This window comes from Onychomys torridus, chromosome 7 (genome assembly GCF_903995425.1).
Source record: "Onychomys torridus chromosome 7, mOncTor1.1, whole genome shotgun sequence".
NCBI lineage: Eukaryota > Metazoa > Chordata > Mammalia > Rodentia > Cricetidae > Onychomys > Onychomys torridus.
Genome location: NC_050449.1, coordinates 14,741,710 through 14,767,335, shown reverse-complemented (window position 1 = coordinate 14,767,335; position 25,626 = coordinate 14,741,710). Strand labels below are relative to the sequence as shown.

The 25,626-nt window shown below is 37.0% G+C and overlaps 1 protein-coding gene across 1 annotated transcript; it reads left to right on the top strand.

Annotated features, from left to right (window-relative positions):
- The first annotated feature begins 2,950 nt into the window (after positions 1-2,950).
- LOC118587691 (olfactory receptor 7G2-like) lies at positions 2,951-3,904 on the top strand. The gene has a single exon (XM_036193690.1). The coding sequence runs from the start codon at positions 2,969-2,971 to the stop codon at positions 3,902-3,904; it is 936 nt and encodes a 311-aa protein (XP_036049583.1). The 5' UTR covers positions 2,951-2,968.
- Positions 3,905-25,626: the final 21,722 nt, after the last annotated feature.

The following is a 25,626-nucleotide window of genomic DNA, read 5'->3' as shown; positions in this document are numbered from 1 at the left end:
TCATTCTTTTTGTATTTATGTTTGGTAATTGTATAATTGATTTGGACTTTGATTTCTGCAATGCATTAATATAAAAAAGTAACTATGAAATTCAATTATCGAATCATCCATCATCATATTCTCCACAATGAATAGTAACATGATATCTAGGTACATATCAGTTTGGACTTTAAATCTGATTCTGTTGTGTGTTGAGCTCTGTGTACTTTTTCAAGTGATGCCATTCCATAAACTATGGGATCTGACACCATTAAAACTTATTTTCAGTTGGGATTTCAACTTCCACAAATATTTATCAATATGTTTCGAAGAAGGAATGTTAGGAATGTTATCTTAGGTAGTAATGGAGATGAACAAGTTCAGGGAGCTTTACTTTATACATATCAAGAGCTCAGCTTCTGAAATAGCACATGCTTAGTTGCTTACATTCTTTATGTAAGTTCAAATGGATATTTTTCATATTATTTGAAAAAGCACTAGCAGGCATGTGATACATAACTATAATCTCATCAATCAGAGGCTGTGGCAGAAGAATTGGAGTTTCAGGCTGCTATGAATTTGATAGGAAATGCCTGTTTTCTTTTCTAAAGGTTCTGAGATTTGCTAACTAGAAATTATATCCTTTAATCCTTTTTCCATCAACATGCTTAATTGTTTTTACACAATTACTATACTATAACAATAGTTTGAAATTACTTTCTAATATTTTAAATTTTGAACTGTTTAAGCAAAATTTTACATTCAGTATCAGAAATCCCCATCCAAATATGATAATTTGTTCTTTGGAATATTTTAAGATTCTTTCAAATGTTTTTGGTCATAAGGAATGGGCCTCAACTGTAATTAGTTATTGATGCATATGTCTCAAATAAAAGAGCTCTCTCTAGAAGCTTTTATAAAATATTAATATATCATTAACTACAATTATAAAATAAAAACATACTAAATATATAAAAGTTTATATGTAAAAATGGAATGTTGTCAAACTATTAAAAGAAAGCAGAGGAAAAACATTCATGAAATTGCCTTGAGTAATTTTTTATGAACATTTGGTTTTTCTTTATTTATTCTTTTCATATCATTTCAACTGCAGTTTCTCCTCCTTTCTCTCCTCCCTTGCCACCCCCACCATGCTTTCCACCACATCCACTTCTCCTCCAGTTTCCCTTCAGAAAGAGCAAGCTTCCAGGGGAACCAAAACAGGCACAATAAAATATAGTAATAATAGGCACAAACCCTCTCTTGACTTGGCAAGTAACCAATTAGGAGAAAAGGGTCCCAAGAGCAGATAAAAGAGTCAAAGACACCCACATTCCCACTGTTAGGAGTCACAAAATCTCCAAATTAACAACTATACATTTGCAGAAGACCTAAAGCAGACTCACGCTCTATACTTGCCTCTTCATTCTCTGTGAGCCCTATGAGACTTGATAAGACTTGCCATATCTCCTGGTGCCCTTGACCCTCTTGGCCCTGCAATTCTCCCCCTCCCTTCTTTCATGGGCTCCTTAAGCTGGATTGGAGGGTCTCACTGGAGACATCCAGTTTGGGTTCTTTTTCCTCCTTATCTTTGGCTTTGGGTCTCTGCATCTGCTCCCATCAGCTGCTTGAGAAAGCCTCTCTGATGACTAGTAATATTATTTTTTTAATGTTACTTTCCTAAATGCACAGATAATCTCCAATCCAAATTTACAAACTGTATTTGGTAAAATTAAATACTTTTGTACACAAATTAAATCAAACATCAGATCAAAGAAAGCACATAGTTAGAAACTTTATTCACAAATTTAATTTGTAGAAGATTTATTATCTTGAGTAAATACACTATTGAAATTATTTAATATTAAAAATAAAGCATTAATATATTATGAACATCTACCTATTTATTATCTACCTACCTACTTATATATCAGGTTACAAAGACAATATATAAATTGATGATATATTTATATATGCTCAATGTATGTTTAAGTGATTTAGCTTAGAACTGGAGATAAGAGATAACCTGAAGAAAACACAGGAAGAATAAGATTTCTGTTTTTGATCATAGTTTCAGAGAGTTTATTCCATGCCTGCTTAGCCTCAAGTGGTTAGGGTGGTTATTCTGGTTGTAGGACTCTGTGGCAGAGTAGAAAGTTTCACAACTGTTTGGTATGCCACATCTGTAAAATAACAGTGATGCAATGAATCGAATGAGATGTCACATAACTGGTCTCTAGAGTCAAAGAACAATAGACTTGGAATGCTACATGCTTACCACAGTAGGCATCTTTGGAGTTACAATTACAGTAAAGTAAATAATTGGACTAATGAAGAACTTTTCTAATTATCCCCATGAGATATGAAGTTGTGTATGTAACTCAGTGTGAGGTATAAGTTTAAATCATAGTACCTACACACTCACAATCAGAAATATGTAAACCTTATAATGAATCAGTTCCTGAAGACAGATATTCAATTTCCAGTATCCAGGTGAGCTTCTAAAACTAAGGTAAATATCTTATGAAAATTTAATTCTGAAGTAACATGAGTAAGAGAGCAAATGAGATAGAGTGAAATATGGATAGTGATCCTCTTGATTTTCTCTTCTCAATCAAATAATCACATGAAATTAGTACAATATTATCCAGTGATTTACTTACAGGTTTCATATTCCAGACAACCATAGGTCAGATTTTTCTCCATTCAGAAATATGTCCTGTCTGAATAAACATTTCTCTTAAAATATTACACTATTTTCTTGATTTTTCACACTGTGGAGAGAAATTGTTGGAGTGCTTTAAGCATTAAGAACAACTATTTTATATAAGGTTGGTAAAAAATAGAATATATTTTCTATCAGTAGAATATTACTATAGCCAGTGCTATTCTAAGGGTATTTTAACAGGCACTTAAGTAAATCTGAAACAGGTGCTCATGAATTCAATTATCTTTTTACTTTATCCTTTTTAAAGTTCCCACCAAAAATATGGAACTGAAAAACCAAACAGCACTATCAGAATTTCATCTGCTTGGACTAACAGACAATCACAAACTTCTTCCCCTCATCTTCACCATGTTCCTCTCCGTGTATCTGATCACAATTCTTGGAAACATGCTTATCATCATGGCCATCAGCTCTGGGTCCCAACTGCACACACCAATGTACCTCTTCCTCTCTATTCTGTCCATTAATGACATTTGTTACAGTACAGTCACAATCCCCAAAATGCTGGTGAACATACAAGCACAGGATGACAGAATAAGTTACACAGAATGTCTCTCTCAAATTTGCTTTGTTTCAATTGGTGGCATGGAAAATTTTCTTCTGGCAGTGATGGCGTATGACCGCTATGTGGCCATTTGTAAACCCCTGCGGTACACAGTCATCATGAACCCTTTTTACTGTGTTCTGATGGTTCTTTTCTCCCTTTTCCTTAGTATTATGGATGCCCTACTCCATAGTCTGATGGTCTTGAGACTTTCCTTCTGCACAGACCTAGAAATCCCCCACTTTTTCTGTGAGCTTTCTCAGATTATCAAGCTTTCCTGTTCTGATACATTCCTTAATAATTTCTTGATATTTGTTGCAGCTTTTGTCTTTGGAGGTGGTCCTGTCTGTGGAATAGGTTTTTCATACATTTATATTGTATCTTCAGTCTTAAGAATGTCATCTTCTGAAGGAAGGCACAGAGCCTTTTCTACTTGTACATCACATCTGTCTGTTGTTTCCTTATTCTATGGGACAGGTTTTGGGGTGTGCATCAGCTCTGCAGTAACAGAATCTCTCCAAAACACAGCAATTGCTTCCATGATGTATAGTGTAGTTCCTCCATTGCTGAACCCCTTTATCTATAGCTTACGAAATAGGGAAATGAAGGAAGCCTTGAGGAAACTTGTTGGTAAATTCATCTATCTTGTATGATGTATCCTATGCTATCCATATGGCACTTTACAGAAATTCAAATCAAGTGAGTGAAAATTCTCCACTTTCCTATAGTCACTAAAATGATTTCAATGTGTGATGACTTAGTGTACTTCAAATCATGTTGAGGTTTTTCTGTTATATTGTCTGAATAATGTTCCATCTGTTTATTACTTTAGTTCTTAGAGCCATTGCTTTATCCACAATACACAGAAAGGCAACTTCAAATTACAGATCTCATTGTTTTATATTTTTTCTATTGATTTCTCAAAAGCAGTTACAGTTGATAAACTGTACTGTTATGAACCCAACTGAAACAGCATGCATCTATTTGATAGTATTATTGGTGACTAGAGAACTGCAACTTATTTCTTAGATTTTGAATAATTTGGTAAATGTGTACTAAGAATCTACTTGTCATAATAAGAATATCCATTATAATGTGTCATCATCAATAAAATTTAATACATTAAGAATTCAATTAGTTTAGATACATAAGGCTTTAAAATTAACATGAAATGGGTTTCAGTCCAAAATTATCAATTGTTCCATTTGTGAATTAAAATAGAGCATCAGTTTTTTCATATATAGCCAGTTATAAGTAATTATCACTTGATTCTGGAATAAATCTCCCCTCTCAAGAACGTTTTCTACATAACTGCTATGAGTTCAGGGAAAATGTAGATGTCAAATTATATATGATGCCAAAGACATACCATTTCTACTCTTTCCTCTGCTACATGAATGAACTGTTGAATAATTGCCATACTATGTCTCTGTACTGGAATGAGTGGTGGTGTGCAGTGCAGTTTTTTGTTGTTCTGATGTGATTGCAGAGGGTATCAGTGCTCCAGTATGTGACACTGCATTCATGCACATACAAGGAACACTGAACAGACAAAAGCCTTTTAATAAACAAAGAAAATATGCCCTAGGGATGGAAAAGTCGTGCAGTGATATGGAGGATATAGGAAGAGAAGTAATTAATATGCATTTGATCAAAGCATATTATAAGACTTTATAAAATCCTCAATTAAAAAATGAAGTAATTCATTATAATCTGATCATAGAAAATATATTGGAAGCAGTTTTTATAATATGCAATGTACCAATAAATTTCTCTAAGCTTCTAGAAGTAGCTTTTTTAATGATTATTTATTTATAATTTTTTATTATATTTTTACTGAATATATATATATCTTATATATTGATAATAATGGTGGGTGTCTTTCATTCCTGATTAAATTGAATTTTTATTGGTTATCTGTGAATTTCATAAAGTGTACCCCAACCATACTTACTTCTTATTTCATACTGCTGAAAGTTTTTGTGTATGATGCTGGCCAGTGGAACACATTAATGGTCTTATCCAGAGCAACATCTTGTATGAGCAATACCAACATGCTAGGTAAGATATACATACTGATACAATAATATCAAGAGATCTAAAGGATGATATTACTTCTTAGATGAATTTGAGGCTTTTTTACATAAGAAAAATTCATGTCTGAAACTGTAATCTTGGTCCAAATCACATGGATGGGGTTATCATAGAGTCTATTCTAAAGACTGGTGTTGTTATTTTTGTTTGTTTGTTTGGTTGAATGGTTGGTTGGTTAGTTGATTGGTTGTTTTTTTTTTTGGTTGGTTATTTGAGACAGGGTTTCTCTGTGTAGTTTTGGCGCTTATCCTGGATCTTGCTCTGTAGACCAGGCTGGCCTCAAACTCACAGAGATCTGCTTGGCTCTGCCTCCTGAGTGCTGGGATTAAAGGTGTGCACCACTGCTGCCCTGCTGGTGCTGATTTTTTTAATGTCTATGCAATTGCCTTTTACATATTTGTGCTTCTATCTTTAGACCTGGGGTTCTCTCACCCATGGTCAGAGAAGTTTCTTTTTGATGCAGGCAGTATTCAATGGAGAAATTCATAACTGGCCAAAGTGCTGAGAATAAGAAATTGAGTTCTCATTCCTAAAAGAGACATCTATGTTAACCCCACCAAACTCAAGGTTCAGTGAACATGGCAGAAGATAAGGATGAAAGAACACCCAAGAGCTGAATTGTTATGAGCAGTTTTGTGAAATGCTGTCTTCTGTAAATGACAGGACTGTTGAACTCATGAACTCCCAATGACTATGGCTACCTGCACAAGAACTATACAAGATCAAGGCTGGCAAAACTCCTGCACGAATCAAGAACACAATCTCAAGGTCCAACTCCTTACTTACGAACTGTTGGCAGAGGGTAGTTGTTGGAAGAAGAATAATCATTTATTTGGGAGAGTGCGGCAAGTGGTCAGTGTCCCATGCTCCCATAGATTTCCCTACATCCATTCATGTAAGGGTGGCACTAAGTAGATTCAGTATATTATCCAAAAAAAATGTACATTAAATTTGAAAGGATTTTGTGGGGGCAGATGCAAAGAGAGTTGAAGGGAGAAATAGAGACAGATATGATTGTACTTCATTGTAATCATTTATACAAGTTCTGAAAATAAAAAATTTAAACATTTAAAGAGAAATAAAGTGACTTCTCAAATACATTAATAAATTTATCTAGTTTTATCAATAGCTGTATATAACAATAACATCATAACTATCTTTTTTCAAGATCCTGCTAAACTAAGTATAGAGACTCTCTTTTTAATATTCTTCCACTGTATCAGCTCTTGGTAATTTACATGTGTTTTTCTCTAAATATCATTTATAGATAGCTAATATCACTTTTAGATGAATAGTGTCACTTTTAGATATTATTTAGATATTGCTAAATGATATTTCCCCGTATTGTTCCAGTCTTCATGTTTATACTCTGTCTACCTATTGCAGGATATTACTATTGGGAGACTACTACAAATGTTTCTACAAAATGAAAAAAAAGTCTAAATAGTAGCTTTTCTTTTCATTCTTTCTTATCTAAATCCCATGGAACTTTCTTTCATTTACTTCTTATTGGGGGGAAGACAAATGTAATATATATTACATTATAAAAACAATAACTTGTGGAGAGGTATTTGGGTGAAAATTATGTCTAATATGAGCACTGAGTTTTGATATTAGAAATAGCTCTTCAGTTTCTGAGTACAGTTGCTTTTTTGAATCTATTGTTTCTGTGAAAAATTTATATTTTCAAGGAATTGTCAACACTGACAATAATGCAAAAACCTGGTAGCTTTATTATGGTGATAATTCTAGTAACAGAAGTGATAATCATATTGATCTATAGATGCCTAAATGTGCAGACATGGAGGTTATAAAAAATTAACTTATACATTCACATGTGACTTCCAGAATATTGACTACAAATCCTTCAATCTAAGGGCACATACCAGAGTCACACTTGTTAAGACATTTGTGTGAGCATTATTCATCACAACACTTTTACACTTACGTGACACTAAGAGTAAATTTTTTACATAACACTTAGAGTTAATAAATTTATAGTTTATAACTATTATAAAATAACAAGATCAGCTAATATGAATAATGATGTAAGAGCTCTGTTCTGTTATATATTAGAAATGTATAAGCAACAGTGCTTGTGGTGGCAGGAATTTATCACAATTATTACATTTCTTAATATATGTTAATATCTACCTTTACCTGAAAAATATAAGAAACTTATGGTAGTTTAGATGAGAATGATCCTTATATGCTTGAATATTTATTTTTCCCAGTGGGTAGAACTGTTTGTTAAAGATTAGGAGATGTGGCCTCATAGGAGGAAGTGTGTCAGTGGGGGTAGGATTTGAGGTTTTACAACTTCCCACCATCCCCATTGACTTTTTCTCTCTCTGCACTTTGGTTGCATCTCAAGATGTGATCCCTTCAGCGACTACTCTATCACCTTTTTAGCCTGTCTAATGCCTAGTTCTCCAACACCATGGTCATGGATTTGAATTTTTAAGCCCTACATTAAATTCTTTCTTTTACAGCTTGCTTTGGTCTGATGTTGAACAATCCTCCTGTACACTCTAAAGATTTATTGCTCAAATTGGTTTAATAAAACTCTGATTGGCCAGTATCCAGGCAGGAAGTATAGACAGGGAGACCAAATTAGGATGGGAAGAAGAGCAGAGTCAGGCATTGCCAGTCAGATGCAGAGGGAGCAAGAGATGAGCGTGCCATGCTAATAAAGGTACTGCCACATGGCAGAGTGTAAATAAGGAATATAGGTTAAGAGCTAGGTAGTATTAAGTCTGAGCTATTGGTTGAGCATCTATAATTAAGATAAGCCTCTGTGTGGTAATTTGGACAGCAACTGCCAGGAATTTGGGGAACAGCTGCCAGGAATTTGGGAAGAGGTGGTCAAGACAAGAAAGTTCCAATTGCATTGGCCATGATGTTTTAACACAGCAGAGGAAAAGTGACTAAGACAGGAGGGAAAAACCACAATGCAGGAGAAAGGAAATGTTGTATTTTATCTAAGGAAGGCTTTGCCTAGGTGACTCTCACTGCAGAGAGGAAATTGCCTCAGGATTGGAGTTTCCTTCAGTTAGGTGAAAATAAACAAAAGTCTCTCCTCAAAGGATGCTCAAGATTGGTGAATATATTGGAAAACTTAATTAATTATGCCATATATTTGTCAGTATTTTGCAACAGTTTTCCCATAAATACATTTGCAAGCCATCAACAGCAACAGAGGATAGCTTTTAAATTCTGGCTCAGTATAGGCTGAGTAATCTTTATTTTTGTACACTTTTCCAACATCAGATGAATGTAAAATACTATCAGAGAACCACTGTTCTATTAATAATAATCAGCGAGAGAGAGGAGGGATTGTATGAACAGGAGATATTGAGACCATGATTGGAAAAAGCACAGGGACAAATAGCCAAACTTGTGGAAACACATGAACTGTGAACCAATGACTGACGAGCCTCCTATGGAACTGGATCAGGTCCTCTGGATAAGTGAGCACTTGATTAACTTGAACTGTATGGGAGGCCCCCAGGCAGTGGGTCTGGTACCTGTCCTTAGTATATAGGCTGGCTTTTTGGAGCCTGGGTCCTATGCTGGGACACTTTGCCCAGTCTGGAAGGAGGAGACTGGACCTGCCTCAGCTGAGTCTAACAGGCTGGGCTGACTCCCCAGAGAAGACCTTGCCTTGGAGGAGATAGGAATGGAGGGGTGGATTGGGGAGGGAGGGCCAGGGTTGGGGACATGGAAGGAGGAAGAATGGGGGAATCAGTGGCTCATATGTAAAATTAAGTTAATTATAAAATAAAAATATTTTTAAATACATTCTTTAATATTATTTACATTTATTATTTGAAAATTTTCTACATGACTACAATGTACATTCATCATATTGATCCTGTAAGGCCACTACCCATAGCCCCTGGAAACCTTCCTCCTTAACACATCTTTAATAAGTAAGAAAAGGCCTCCATGTGTGATTTATTTGGGAGCTGGGTGGCAGGCTCCCCAAAAGGAGCAAAAACCACTAACAACAATTTCGCATACCAACTTGGGGCTCCAGTATCCATCTAGAGCTTGAGAAAGCTGAACAACAAAAAAAGGACACGGCTCCTTTAAGAGGCATTGCTGTTCAGCCATCAGGGCAGTGGCTAAATAAAATATGCCTGTGGCAACACAGGTAATGGCTTCCTTAGGTAAAAAGGTTTAATGCAGTTTTTGGTCTCTTACCTCCAACTGCAATGTGGGTTTAAGGCTTGGCTTTCCTGACCCGAGAAGTGGGCAGAGCCAGCCAAGAGTACCCCACAGAGAATCCGGGTGTACCTGAACAGTTTAAAGTTCTTTTTTTGTTGTTGTTGTTTTGTTTTGTTTTTAAATTTCGATATTTATTCATCATAGAAAAATAACAAAGATTGGTCTTAAATCATAGATGCAATGTATTTATAGTAACTCTACAGGTTGGATTGCTTAATTTAAAACTTAAACTGGGTATTTCTCTTCAGAGTCTTCTAATAGTTTTAAATATTTATTTATTTAGGTTTTTTTACTTTTATTTATTGTTTAATAATTTAATTTAATTTTACATATCGGCCATGGGTTCCCCTGTCCTCCCCCATCCCGCCCTCACCTTCCCCGCAGTCCACCACCATTCCCATCTTCTCCAGGGCAAAGACTCCCCTGGGGATTCAGCTCAACCTGGTAACCATGAGAATAGGAAGAAGCAAAGTGCTAGAGAGGTTCCCAGAAATCCACTGGCAGTGGTTGAGAGAAAGCCTGAACTGACCTAGTCTGGTGATCAGATGGCCAAACACCCTAACTGATGTGCTAGAACTCTCATCCAATAACTGATGGAAGTGGATGCAGAGATCCTTGGCCAGGCCCCAGGTGGAGCTCCAGGAGTCCAGTTGGCAAGAAAGAGGAGGGATTGTAAGAGTGAGAATTGTTGAGACTAAGATTGGAAAAAGCACAGGGACAAATAGCCAAATGAATGGAAGCACATGAATTATGAGCCAAAAGCTGTGGGGCTGCCAACAGGATCAGTCCCTTTGGATAAGTGAGACAATTGAATAGCTTGAACTGTTTGGGAGGAACCCAGGCAGTGGGACCCGGACCTGTCCTTAGTGCATGAGCTGGCTGTTTGGAACCTTGGGCTTACACAGGGACACTTTGCTCAGCCTGGGAGGAGGTGACAGGACCTGCCTAGACAGTTAAAAGTTCTTGTAGGAGGAAATGGGGGGGTGGGTTGGAGAAGGGGAGGCTGGAGGAGCAGGAGAAGGGAAGAGAGGAGATCTGTGATTGGTATGTAAAATGATTTTTTTCTTAATTAAAAAAGGTCAAAAAAGAAAAGAAGAGAAAAGTTTGCCCATGCAGTCAAAAGACTAGAGATACACAGTAAAGGAGGTCTATATAGAAAAACCTCTAAGCTGGTTACAGTGTGTTTAACAATGTATGTAGGTTTAAGAAAAGAAAAAGGGTTATAGTAATATTAAAAAAAGAATACTTTATAAAATAAAATAGTCGTTAAGGACAGAAGTAAAATAACATTTTTAAAAAGCCACATGAAATGAGAAATGCACAGGATGTTTGGCATCTGTTTGTTATTATGTTTCTTTTGAATTTTTTGACTGTTAAGAAGCAAAAGACAGCTGCTAAAATGCATGGGATTGTGAACTGGACTGCTAAACTAAACCAATCTAGATATTATAGAAATGCCCTAATTTTAAAAAAGAAGTCAAAAATTATATTTGTCAAATGGCAATAAAAAATGCTTTGGAGTTTTGTTTCCACAGGAGACGAGAGGCTGTGGATCCCTTCACGGTTAATATGGATCAGGTTTGATCAGGCAAGACCTCCTGAGAGTTGGCAGGGGATATCTATCAGCAAAGGTTACTGCTGGTCTTCCCAGGACTTGGTCATTATCTCAATTTTTTTTTCCTCTGGGACTTAAACACACTTTGTCCACAGACAGTAGGAAGAAGTGTGGAGAATACTACACCCACATTCCCAAGAGGGTTGTGAGAAGCTTTTGGCTATTTGGTGGGTTATGGATGTTTGTTATCATTTAGAGGAACACTGATGCAAATTTAAAATTAATTTGTTACACTGTATATAAGTTCCTACTCTTTTTTAAAGGAGTTTGTTATCATTTGGGGGGATATAGAATGTTGACAAAAATTTAAAATTATTTTCATTACACTGTATATATGTTTCTACTGTCATCTAAAGAGTTTGTATATTGATGCAAATTTAAGGTTGTTTTTGTTTCCACATATTATACATGTGTTTCTACACTTGTGTATGATATTATATCTATGCAGTTCATTTAAACATGTAAGGTAGCCCAGCTCCCATCTACCCCAGAGGGAGGCCTGCCCCTAGGACCCATTTCTGGATCCAAAACTTTCCTGGGGAACCACCGCCCAACTTGGTTCCAGTTGCCGGCCAGCTGGCAGGGCTCCTGCAGGAAGGTTCTACTTTTCCAAGAGCCCCCAGCAGACCCTGCAATCTACACGCCCTGCCCCCACACCCATCTGCCTGAGACACACACACCCCAAGCCACTTCCTGAGGCTTGGAAATCAATCCCCAGCTCTCATCAGGCCCAGAGAGAGAGCTCTCATTGGTCCTAGAGAGAGAGACAGAGAGAAAGATCTCATTAGACAAAGAGCTGTCATTGGACCAAGAGTAACCTCAAGAGACAAGGGAATCTGCCAGACCTTATTAGATGAAGAGAGGCTTTTTGAGAAGTAGAATCTGTCAACTCTCATTGGACCAAGAGAGGCTTCCTGAAACACAGAATCTGTGAGCTCTGACCAGACCTAGAGCCCTGATAAGACCAAGAATGAATCCATGAGTCACAGAATCAACTAGGTTTGGTTGACACAAGAGCAGCTCCCTGAGACACAGACGTTGCCTGCTCCAATTAGACCAAGAGCTAAGATTAGACCCAGAGAGGCCCTCAGACACAGACCCAACAAGCACAGAGTGAACCAGCAGCAACTCCCTCAGACACAGGCACTTCTTATACCTATTAGACAAGAAGATGGGGAGATATCAAGGCAGAAGTACATACAACAACCTAAAGAGCAATACAGCATCACCAGAACCTAGCCCTCCTCCAAGAGCAAGACCTGAACATCACAAAGTAGAAGAAAGCAACCTTAAGAATAGCATCATGAAGATGCTAGAGGCCTTCTAAGAAAAAAATGAAAATTGAAATTGAGGAAAAGACAAACAAAAAAGTGGAAGAAATAAATAAATAGAGAAGAGGACAAACAAAACTGGGAAGAAATCTACAAAGAAATGGAGGGAAAGACAAATAAAATTATAAATAAATCCATTAAAGAAAATCATGAAAATCAATTAAATAGGTGAGGAAAACAGTTCCTTAGGGCATGAGCTGGCTGTTTGGAACTTGGGGCTTATGCGGGGATACTTTGGTCAGCCTGGAAGGAGAGGACTGGAACCCCCTGGACTGAATCCACCAGGTTGAGCTGAATCCCCAGGGGAGTCTTGGCCCTGGAGGAGATGGGAATGGGGAAGGAGGGGCTGGGGGGAAGTTAGGGGCAGGGGTGGGAGTGGGGAGGATAGGGAAACCCATTGCTGATATGTAAAATTAAATTAAATTTAAAAAAAATGAAAAAAAGGAATATCATCATGAAGATGTTAGAGGCCTTTCAAGAAAAAAATCAAAAATAAAATTGGGGAAAAGATGAACAAAAAAGTGAAGGAAATCAAAAAAGAAATTGAGAAAAAGGCACACAAAAATGGGAAGAAATCTATAAAGAAAGAGAGGAAAAGACCAAAAAAAATGGGAAGAAAGCAATAAATCCCTTAAAGAAAACTATGAAAAAGCAATGAAACAGGTGAGGTAAACAGTTCAAGAACTGAAAAGGGAAATAGAAAAAATGAAGAAGACACAAACAGAGGGAGTGCTGGAAATAGAAAATCTGAGTAAACAAATAGGAAACACAGATGCAAGTATAACCAACACAATACAAGAGATGGAACAAAGAATCTCTGGTGTAGAGAATACAATAGAGGAAATAGATTCATCAGTCAAAGTAAATACTAAACCCAAAAAAGTCATGACACCATGAAAAGACCAAATCTAAGATTAAAAGGGATAGGGGAAGGACAAGAATACCAATTCAAAGGAACAAAAAATATATTCAACAAAATCATAGAAGAAAATTTTCCAAACTTAAAGAAGGAAATACCTATGAAGATACATGAAGCCTATAGAACACCAAACAGACTAGACCCCCAAGAAGTCCCCTCAGCACATAATAATTAAACACAAAACATACAGAATAAAGAAAGAATATTAAGAGCAGCAAAGGAAAAAGGCCAAGTGACTTATAAAGGCAAACCCATCAGAATAGCACCCGATTTCTCACAGACTTTGAAAGCCAAGAAGGAACAGGATAAATGTAATGCAGACACTAAGAGACCATGGGTTCCAGCCTAGACTAATATACCCAGCAAAACATTCAATCATCATAGATGTAATGAACAAGATATTCCAAGACAAAACCAGATTTAAACACTACCTACCCACAAATTCAGCCCTACAGAAAGCACTTAGAAGGAAAATTCCAACCTAAGTAAATCAGATACACCCTTGAAATTACAGGCTATAGATGACCTCACAGCAGTAAACCCAAAGAATAGAAGTACACACACAGGACCCCCAGGATATAACAGGACTAACAATCATTGGTCATTAATATCCCTTTATATCAATGGACTTAATTCACCTATAAAACGACACAGGCTAACAGAATGGATATGAAAGAAGGACCCAACTTTCTGCTGCACACAAGAAACACACCTCAATTTCAAAGATAGAAACTACATCAGAATCAAAAGCTGGGAAAAGTCTGTCCAATCAAATGGTCTTAAGAAGCAAGCTGGTGTAGCTGTCCTAATATCCAGCAAAATAGACTTCAAACTAAAATCAATCAAAAGAGATCATGAAGGGTGTTACATACTATTCACAGGAAAGATCCAGCAAGATAAAGTTTCAATTCTGAACATTTAATGCCCCAAACACAAGGGCACCCACAGATATAAAAGAAACATTACTAGAGCTTAAATCACATATAAAACTCCACACATTAATAGTGGGAGACTTCAACACCCCACTCTCACCACAGGACAGATCTGCCAAATGGAAACTTAACAGAGAAATAAAGGACTTAACTGATGTTATGACTTAATGGATTTATTCAATATCTACAGAACATTCCATCCTAACAAAAAAGAATATACCTTCTTTTCAGCACCCGATGGAACCTTCTCAAAAATCAATCAAACACTTGGCCACAAAGCAAATCTCAAAAAGATACAAAACAATTGGAATAACCTCATGTACCACCATGGCTTAAAGTTAGACTTCAACAACAACAAAAATTACAGAAAGCCAACAATCTCATGGAAACTTAATACTCAACTGAATCACCAAGGGGTCAAGGAAGAAGTAAAGAAAGAAATTAAAGACATCCTAGACTTCAGTGAAAATGACTGTACTACATATACAAACTTTTAGGACACCATGAAAGCAGTGCTAAGAGGAAAATTCATAGCACTAAATGCCCACATAAAGAAGTTGGAGAAATCTCACACTAGTGACTTAACAGCATACCTGAAAGCTCTAGAACAAGAAGAAGCAAACTCAGCCAGGAAGAATAGATGCCAGGAAATAATTAAATTGATAGCTGAAATCAATAAAATAGAAACAAAGAGAACAATGAAAGAATCAATGAAACAAAGAGTTGGTTCTTTGAGAAAAATCAAGAAATAGACAAGCCCTTATCCAGACTAACCAAAAGGCAGAGAGAGAGCATCCAATTAACAAAATCAGAAATGAAAAGGGGACATAACAACAGACAATAAGGAAATCCAGAGAATCATCAGGTCATACTGTACTCTATAAAATTGGGAAATCTAAAAGTAATGAACAATTTTCTGGATAGGTACCATGTAACTAAGTTAAGTCAAGACCTGATAAACTATTTAAATAGTTCAATAACCCTAAGGAATTAGAATCAGTCATTAAAACTCTCCCAAACCAAAAAGGCAAGGACCAGATGGTTTCAGCACAAAATTCTACCAGATCTTCAAAGAAGAGTTCAAACCAATGCTCTTTAAATTGTTGCACATAAGAAACAGAAGGAACATTACCAAATTCCTTCTGTTAGGCTACAATTACACCAATTCTAAAGCCAAACAAAGATGCAACAAAGAAAGAGAACTACAGATTAATCTCCCTCATGAACATTGATGTAAAAATACTCAATAAAATACTGGCAAACAGACTCCAAGAACACATCAAAACAATTATCCACCATGATCAAATAGGCTTTATCCTCGGGATTACAAGGGTGGTTCAACATATGAAAGTCTGTCACTGTAATACACCATATAAACAAACTGAAAGAAAAAAAAAACACATGATAATCTCACTAGATGCTGAAAAGGCATTTGACAAAATCCAATACCCCTTAATGATAAAGGTCTTGGAGAGATTAGGAATACAAGGAACATATTTAAACATAATAAAGGCAATTTACAGCAAGCCAATGCCAACATCAAAGTAAATGGAGAGAAACTCAAAGTGATTCCACTAAAATCAGGAACAAGACAAGGCTGTCTTCTCTACCCATACTTATTTATTATAGTACCTGAAGTTCTAGACAGAGCAATAAGACAACATAGGGCAATCAAGGGATACAAAGTATAAAGGAAGAATTTAAGCTTTCACTGTTTTCAGATGTTGTGATAGTGTACCATAACTGACCCCAAAAACTCAACAAAGGAATTCATACAGTTTAAAAACTCCTTCAGCAATGTAGCAAGTTACAAGATTAACTAAAAAAAATCAGTAGCTCTCCTATATACAATTGACCAACAAGCTGAGAATGAAATTAGAAACACATCACTCTTTACAATACCCATAATGATATGAAATACCTTGGGGTAACTCTAACTAAGCAAGTGAAGGACCTGTATGATAAGAACTTTAAGTCCCTGAAAAAAGAAACTGAAGAAGATGTCAGAAAATGGAAAGATCTCCCATGCTCATGGACAGGTAGGATTAACATAGGAAAAATGGCAATCTTGCCAAAAGCAATCTACAGATTCAATGCATTCCCCATCAAAATACCAACACAATTCTTCAGAGACCTGGAAAGAACAATACTCAACTTCATATAGAAAAACAAAAAAACCCAGGATAGCCAAAAGAATCCTGTACAATAATACAACATCTGGAGGCATCACAATCCCTTATTTCTAGCTCTACTATAGAGCTACATTAATGAAAACAGCTCGTTACTGGCATAAAAATCGACATGTGGACAAATGGAATAGAATTGAAGACCCTGACATTAATTTGCATACTTAAGAATGTATAATTATTTACAAACAAGCCAAAACTGTACAATGGAAATAAAGAAAGTATCTTCAACAAATAGTGCTGGCATAATTGGATATCAACATGTAGAAGACTGCAAATAGATCCATATCTGTCACCATGCACAAAACTTAATTCCCAGTGGATCAAAGACCTCAACATAAATCTAGTTACTCTGAACTTTATAGAAGAGAAAGTAGGAAGTATTCTTAAATGCATGGTCACCAGAGATCACTTCCTAAATATAACACCATTATAACAAACACTGAGAGAAAAAATTAATCAATGGTACATCTTGAAACTGAGAAGCTTTTGTTGGGCAAAGGACATTGTCAACAAGACAAAGCAACAGCCTACAAGATGGGAAAAAATTTTCACCAACCCCACATGTGACAGAGGGTTGATATCCAGAATATATAAAAAATTCAAGAAATTATACATGAAAATAACTAACAGTCCAAATAAAAAGTGGGCTATAGTGCTAAACAGAGAATTCTCAGCAGAGGAAGCTCAAATGCCTGGAAGGCATTTAAGGAATTGCTCAACATCCTTAATCATCAGGGAAATGCAAATCAAAACAACTCTGAGATACCATCTTACACCCATCAGAATGGCTAAGATCAAAAACACTGAAGACAGCATATGCTAGAGAGGAGGTGGAGAATAGGAAACACTCCTACATTGCTGGTGGGAATGCAAACTTGTACAACCTCTTTGGGAATTAATATGATGCTTTCTTAGAAAATTGGGAATATATCTCCCTCAAGGCACAGCTATACCACTGGGGCATATACCCAAGGAATGCTCAAACATACCACAAGGACACATACTCAACTATGTTCATCGCAGCATTATTTGTAATAGCCAGAACCTGGAACCAACCTAGATGCCCTTCAACTGAAGAATGGTTAAATAAAATGTGGTGGATATAGACAATGGAGTATTACTCAGCAGAGAAAAACAATGACATCGTGAGGTTTGCAAGCAAATGGATGGAACTAGGAAAAAATCATCCAGAGTGAGGTATCCCAAACCCAGAAAGACAAACATGGTATGTACTCACTCATGAGTGGATACTAGGTGTAAATCAAAGCATAACCAGAGAGCAAGTCATATCTCCAGGGAGGCTACCTATTAAGAGGAAATACACAGGGATCACCCAACAACAGAGAAATGGATGAGATATACATGAGCAACCTGGACATAATGGGAGGAGTGTAATGGAGGGGAAGGGTCATGAAATAGAGAACTTAGGGGAACTGGAGGTCCCACCTGGATCAGGAACACAATGGGAGAACAAGCAAAGAGATACCATGATAAATGAAGACCTCATGAGAATAGGAAGAAGCAGAGTACTAGAGAGGTCTCCAGAAATCCACAAAGATACTATAGACTACTGGCAATGGTTGAGAGAAATACTGAGCTGACCTATTCTAGTGATGTGATGGCCAAACACCCTAACTGTCATGATAGAACTCTCATCCAGTAGTCACTGGATGGAAGCAGATGCAGAGATCCAGGGCCAAACTCCAGGTGGAGCTCCAGGAGTCCACCTGAAGAGAAAGAGGAGGGATTATATGAATAAGAGATATTGAGACCATGATTGGAAAAAGCACAGGGACAAATAGCCAAACTAGTGGAAACACATGAACTATGTACCAAAAGATGAGTAGCCCCCATGGAGCTGGATAAGGCCCTCTGGATACAGTTGATTAGCTTGAACTATTTAGGAGGCCCTGAGGAAGTGGGACTGGGACCTGTCCTTAGTGCATGATCTGGCCGTTTGGAGCCTGGAGCTTCTGCAGGGACACTTTGCTCAGCCTTGGTGTAGGGAGGAGGGGTTGGACCTGCCTCAACTGAATCTACCAGGCAGAGCTGTATCCCCAGGGGATACCTTGCCTTTGAGGAGGTTGGGATGTGGGGAGGATTAGGGAAGAAGGCTCAGGGGTGGGAGGAGGGAGGAAAGGGGAATCCATGGCTGAAATGTAAAATTAAATTAATTATAAAAGAAAAAATGTAAGGAAAGTTCTAGTTTTTGAAAGCTATTACAAACTATATAGGACAATCAGAAAACAAAGGTTACTGGTTAGTCATTTATAAAAATCAAATTTGTAGATATATTAGGTATGCTTTCCAGATTATATAGAGATATATTTTGGATAGCTAGATGGTCTTCAAACCTTTGAAAACTGTACAGGATAAAAGATAGGCAGGGGTGGCAGGCAGAGAGAATATATAGAGGGAGAAATCAGCAAAGAGAGAAAAGAAGGAGGGAGACTCCAGGGGCCAGCCACCCAATTATTCAACCAGCAAGACATGGAATAAGAATAAGATTTACAGAAATAAGAGAACAGAGCAAAGTCCAGAGGCAAAGGATAGATGGGTTAAGTTAAGGAAAGCAGACAAGAAACTAAGCCAAGCAAAGGCTGGGCACTCATAAGTAGGAATAAACCTCCATGTGTGATTTATTTGGGAGCTGGGTAACAGGCTCCCCCAAAAGAGCAAAAACCCCCAACAATATTTAAAAAAAAAACTCATGAAAACACAAAATTAAACCTGTAAGGTAAAAGAAAAATGCCCAACAATATAATATAAGACAAAATAAATATTCAAAATATTATTGAGTTCTTTTCATTTTGGCTTTCTATTGCTGTGCAAGGAGTCTTTCCCAAAATCTCTTTCATATACCCAGTGGGACTCCCTTGGAGGAAAATATTTCTTTGCTTCGCATGCTGTTGTTTTGAGATGGAAATTTATATCCACTTTCCATCTGGCTTGGACCTATGCAGGACTCAAGGTTTTGCTCTACAGCTCTTGGAATTATATCCAAAGAACTCTATTCTCTAATATAGAAATATTACTTATATATGTTCACTGATGCTCTATTCATAATGGCCAGACACTGGAAATAGTTTAGATGTCCCTCAACAGATAAATGGATATAAAAAGGTGGTATATTTGTACAATGGAATATTATTCAATAAATAATATTTAATCAATCTGAAATCATTGAATTTCAGGTAAACAGAAGGATCTAGAAAAACAAATCATACTGAGTAGGGTAACCCAGACTCAAAATGACCGCTATGGTATGTATTTTCATATATGTGGATATTAGTTTTTTATTCTCCCGTAAACTTGCTCCAATTGACATAAATACAGAGATTAGTTCTAGAATAAGGGACTGAGAAAGGGGATGATCTCTCAAGGAGTGGTAAATAGACTATGCAGTAATGCAGAGACAGGAGAAAGAATGGACAGGAAGGCTTAAACAAAGAGCTTGAGAGAGGGAAAGTAAATACAGAGACTATGATGAGATGCAAATAATAGTAAGAACAATTTGAGGACCCATATGGAAATCTACTTCATTAGAAGTTTTTTAAAATATATCAATTCCTAAAAGAAATATAAATCTAATCACAAAATAATGCTGTGAACAAAACCCCAATTACATATGCTTGCTTCCAAAAGAACATTCCCTATAGAGGGAGACTGATCAGCCTTGATGCAGGAGGTGTGGCTTGGTCCTGCCTCAACTTGATAAGCCAGACTTTATTGATTCCCCATCAGAGACCATACCCTCTCTGAGGAGTGAATGGAGAGCATAGTGGGGGGATGGAAGGTGTATGGAAGGAGGGGAGGGTGAGGGAACTGTGGTTGTTATATATAAAATAACAACAACTTTGAAATAAAAAAAAATCTCCATTGTCAAGAATAGGTAACATCTGATTTAGTTTCTGTCAAAGGAGCCCTGTGGAAAACTTAAGCTTTGAGTTCCTCAATACCAGACACAGATATTTGGTAAAACATAATTGCTCATGACAGCACTTACACACATCATTGAACATAGAAAACGTTGAGTTGATGTGTACCTGGAGCATTCACCCTCAACTGTATAGTGTTAATGGTACTGGAAGGTACTCTCCACTAGAGAAGAATGGTTAACTAATGCAACTGCAAACCCTGCAATCTACTCTGGTTACCTTCCTGCATGATATATTGGAGTGATATGGTACCATTGCTGTGGGAGTACCCAAAACTATCTAGCTGGATTTAAGGCCAACTCCAGGGGATTGAGCACATGCCTGACAATGCTCAGGTGGCCAAAGAACCTGAGAATTTATTGTCCATGTGCCTAGGGAATAATCAAATTCTATTGTTCTGCTAAAGAACCATAGTGATAAAATTACTCTTCATGACAATCTATAACACCCATATATCAGTGCCTTGCTCAGATAGCATCAGAAAAGCTTTATCCTGTAGTGTATGGAAACTACTAGAGACCCACAACACAACAGCGTGATGAGAGTAGAATATTCAGTCCTAAATGAGATGCCTCATCAAACCCCTATACACAGGGCTCAAGGGGCTTTATGTATAAGAGGAAGTAGAGGAATTACAACAGCCACAGGCAATAGATGACATCAAATAAACAATATCTTCCATATACAACATTACTGACAGATATGAACTCAGAGAAAGAGAGTGTTGCAGCAATTCTTTCACAATTCAGAATATTTTGAAGATTTCACTTCCTCTTCCTAAACTCCTCCCATATTTACTTCCTCCTCCTCATCTTGTTCCATCTTCCTTAACTTCCCACACAACTTTGAAATTCCTTCTTCTTTATATTTTCTCTGTCTAGCCCATAGAGAGCAGTTTGTGTTGCTCAGGTACACTGGTAATGGGTACTTACTGGCGTGTGTCAGAAGTCACATCAGTAAAGAAAAATTTCTCTTCCTTTGCCAGCAGCTGCCAAATGTCAATAGCTACTAATATAATCATGGGATTACGTGCCCACTTTACACATTCCATTGTTGGGTTTTGATTACTTCCTTTAAATAGATCTATTACCTAAATTTCATCACTTCTTAAAAAATGTCACCAGGTATGTAATAACCATTTGAAACATGAGTCTGTGATAGGAATTTCATGTTAAAAATAATATAATGTGGTCAGTAATCCCGAAGTGGGAAATTTGTGCCAACAAACATTCCAGCCATAGATGAAGAAATATTGGCATTTAATTTCTGCTGTATGATGGATTAAAAAGTCAGTTTTTCAACATGCAGTAAGAATAATCTCATTACTGACAGCTGTTGGCATTTTCTAACTGCAGGAGAGGGAAAGTCAAGGATCAAGTTTCATTGTTTTACATGAAACACTTTTTAATAGTACCAGTTTGCTGTGAGATATGTGTACACTGTGTGAAGATACATTGCTGTGATTAGTTTAATAAAGAGCTGAATGGTCAATAGCTAGGCAGGAGGTATAGACCCAACATCTTGGGACAGAAAGGACTCTGGGAAGAAGAAAATCAGACTCACCAACCAGATGCAGAGGAAACAGCATAGGCAGTACAGAGAGATGAGATAACAATCCAAGTGACAGAATATAGATCAATAAAAATATGGGTTAATTTAAGTTATAAGAGCTAGTGGGACAAGTCTAAACTAAGGCTGAGTGTTGTGGGAATTCATTCTAGTCATTGGCTAAATGGAATGAATTCCCACAACAGCTGAACTTTCATGATTAATAATAAGTCTCTGTGTCATTATTTGTGAGCTGGTGGCCCAAAGGAAAGTCTGATTATACCAGTTGTTGAAAATGTTGTCTTTTCTCCAACATCTATTGTTGGATTCTGTCAAAAATCAGATGGATGTATATAGTGGGTAGCCATTCCAGCCTTGGCCTGGAAGTTCCAACCCCCATTGAGGCTTCAGTAATGGTCACACCTACAAGGCAGGGCTGAGAGAGGATGCTGAAGACCCAGGATCCAGATGAGAGGGATCTCTTGGTGACTAGACCCTGGATGCTGGAGGTAGACCTAGCAGAGTTCTCCAGAGAACATCACCAGACTACACCACACCTTTCCCAGACCCTACAACCTACCTATCCCTTCATTTGTAAGTTACCCCACAAAATAAACCTCCCTTTTAACTACATGGAGTGGCCTTAATAATTTCACCAATAGATGTGTATAGATTTGTATGTGGGTCCTCAATTTTATCATATTCAAGAATGAGTTGTTTTTTTTTCATGAGAATCAGGCTGTTTTTTATTACTTAAGCCCTATAATTTCACTTGAAATATGGGATGGTGATGCTTTCAGTAGTTTTTGCTTTTGTTGTTTCTTGGGATTGTTTGGTTATCATGGACCATTCTTATTTCCATATGAAAGTTAATGTTATTTTTCAAATTTCTGTAAAGAACTGCATTGGAATTTTGATAAAGATTAAATTGAATCTGTAAATTACTTTTATTAAGATGGCCATTTTTTTTTTTACAATATTTATACTTCCAATCCATGAGAATGAGAGGTCTATCTATCTTCTGGTATCTTCTTCAATTTCATTTTCAGTGTTTTAAGTTTTTCATTGTATGCTATTGTCACTTCCCTGGTTAAATTTACTCACAGATTATTTTTAAGACTACTGTGAATGGTATTGTTCTCTTAATTACTTTGTTGATGTGTTTATTTTTAAATATGAAGTCTAATGTTTTGTTTTATTTTGTGTCCTACTACATTGCTGAATGCATTTATAAACTGTGGGAACTTTCTAGCAGAATCTTTAGGGTGTTTTATGTATAGTCATATCTCCTTCAAATAAAGATGCTTTGACTTCTTCTTTCTTATTTGTATCCCCTTGATCTCCTTTGGTTGTCTTACTGTTCTGGCTAATATATCAAGTACTGAATAGGTAGGGAGACAGAAGACATACTTGTTCCTGATTTTCGTGAAAATGCATTGAGTTCCCCTCTGTTCATGGTGATGTTCACTATTGTATTTCTGCAAATTGCCTTTACTATTTCATGTGTTATTCTACTTAACCTGCCTTTATGTTACTGGGTGTTTCCCTTGAAGCTTATGATATCTTTTCTTTGTTCTGTATGCTAAATGTTTTGATTACTAGGTGTCATGGGGTGCTTTTTTTCTGCTCCTGCCTATTTGATACTCTGCATGCCTCTTGGTCCTTGATAAGCATCTCTTTCTTTATATTAGAGAAGTTTTTCTCTATGATTTTGTTAAGATACTTTCTGTGACTTTGATCTGAGTCTCTTCTTCTTTAGCTATTATGCAAAGGCTTGATGTTTTTATAGTATTGAAGAGTTCCTCAAATTCCATTCTTGAGTTCTCTGGGTTTGACATTTTCTGTGACTGAATGATCTAAGTATTCTACCTTGTCTTGAAGCCTGGATACTCATTTCCAGTTGATCCAATCTGTTGGTGAGCCTTTCCTTCAATATCTTTTTTTTTCACTTGAATTATGCATTGCAAGTGGAAATGTATACTATTCTAGTCAGTGTGGAAATCAGTATAAAGAACTCTCAAACAACAAAGATAAATGTAAATTTAAATGATAAGTAACATTTTAGATTTCATACTTCTGTTCAAATACATGAGATAATGAATTCTGATATAAAATTTCATAGATATGCCTTTCCTGTTGCTTTGATAATAGATCATATCTATGTGAACTTAGAAAAGGGTTTAATTTGGCCCTGGGTTCCACAGCAATACATGAACCTCTTACAGGTGGCATGGAAACAAATGTCAGATATGGCAGCTAAAACAGGCAGCTAAGAATTCACCTTCTTGTCTTGCAGCATAAAGCAAAAAGTGTAAATTGGAAATGGTGTGCAGATGTAAATGCTCAAGCCAACACTCATGACTGATTTCTTCCAGCAGAGTACCATTTTCTAAACTTTCTCAAATGGTATCACAGACTGAAAATCATAGATTACTCAGACTTCAAGACTTCATGCTTGCTTTCTGTTACATGGACCAATTCATGATAGAGAAAAACTCTGTAATCATTTAGATGCCTCAAAACCCATGTTAGCAGAATGATAATAGAAAAATATTCATGATTGAAAATTAGTTTAAAGATTTGTATATTTTGATTATGTAGTGTGTGTGTGTGTGTGTGTGTGTGTGTGTGTGTGTGTGTGTCTTCTTCTGTGTATATGTATGTGCATTCTGGTTCCCAAGAAGGTTAGACCCTTCGAGCTTCTTGTTGCAAGAATAACTGGAAGTCATCCAAAACCTGATCTTGGTCCAGGGAATGAACTTGTGTTAAAGGCTTGGCCATGTCTCTATCCCTGTCAATATTTTAAAGCTTTTTATATTATCTTGATGTCAGGAAATAGATAGGTACTCATACAAAAGAGAATACTATTTATGTAAGCAATTTGGTTAAGACTTTAGACAACATAGTTGTTTTCAGTTTTAATAAAAAAATTGTTTTAAGTAAAAAAAAAAAAAAAAAAACACAAACCCATATATCCTAACTATATCAATCCTGGGCATTTGCCCAGAGGATTCCAAGATGATATAACACAGAGACATTTGCACAACACTGTTTTAGCAGCACTTTTTATAACATCTAAGCCATGAAACCAACCTAGGTCTCCAACAACAGAGGAATGGATGTTAGGGACCAAGATGTCAGGAACCAAACATGAACCATGGAAAGTACTAGCTAGACCAGAGAACAAGTCATAAGCCCCTTCCCAGAGCAGTAACCAGAGGCCCCCAAAGATAAGAAGACATTTCACTGTCAGGTGCCATGACAACCGAATGTAAAGAGCATTCCATGGTCAAGTAGCCTAGTAACAGAATAAACGGCCCCTGACCAGTGACCTTAGCTGACATCTCACAGTTGCACTATCTGCCTCACGTGTCTTGCACCCCTTCCATGTTCTGCACGCCCCTTTCCCCCTTCCCTCCTTCCTGCCCTTTCCCCTCCTATGCTATATAAGCCTTGCAGAGAAAAATAAATTTGGCAGCTTGATCAGAATCTTATCTTGCTGTCCTCCTTTGGTTGCCCATCCCTTTCATTCGCTCCCACAGGTGGGTCACCCCTGTTGAAACCCCGCTGGCCGGGGCG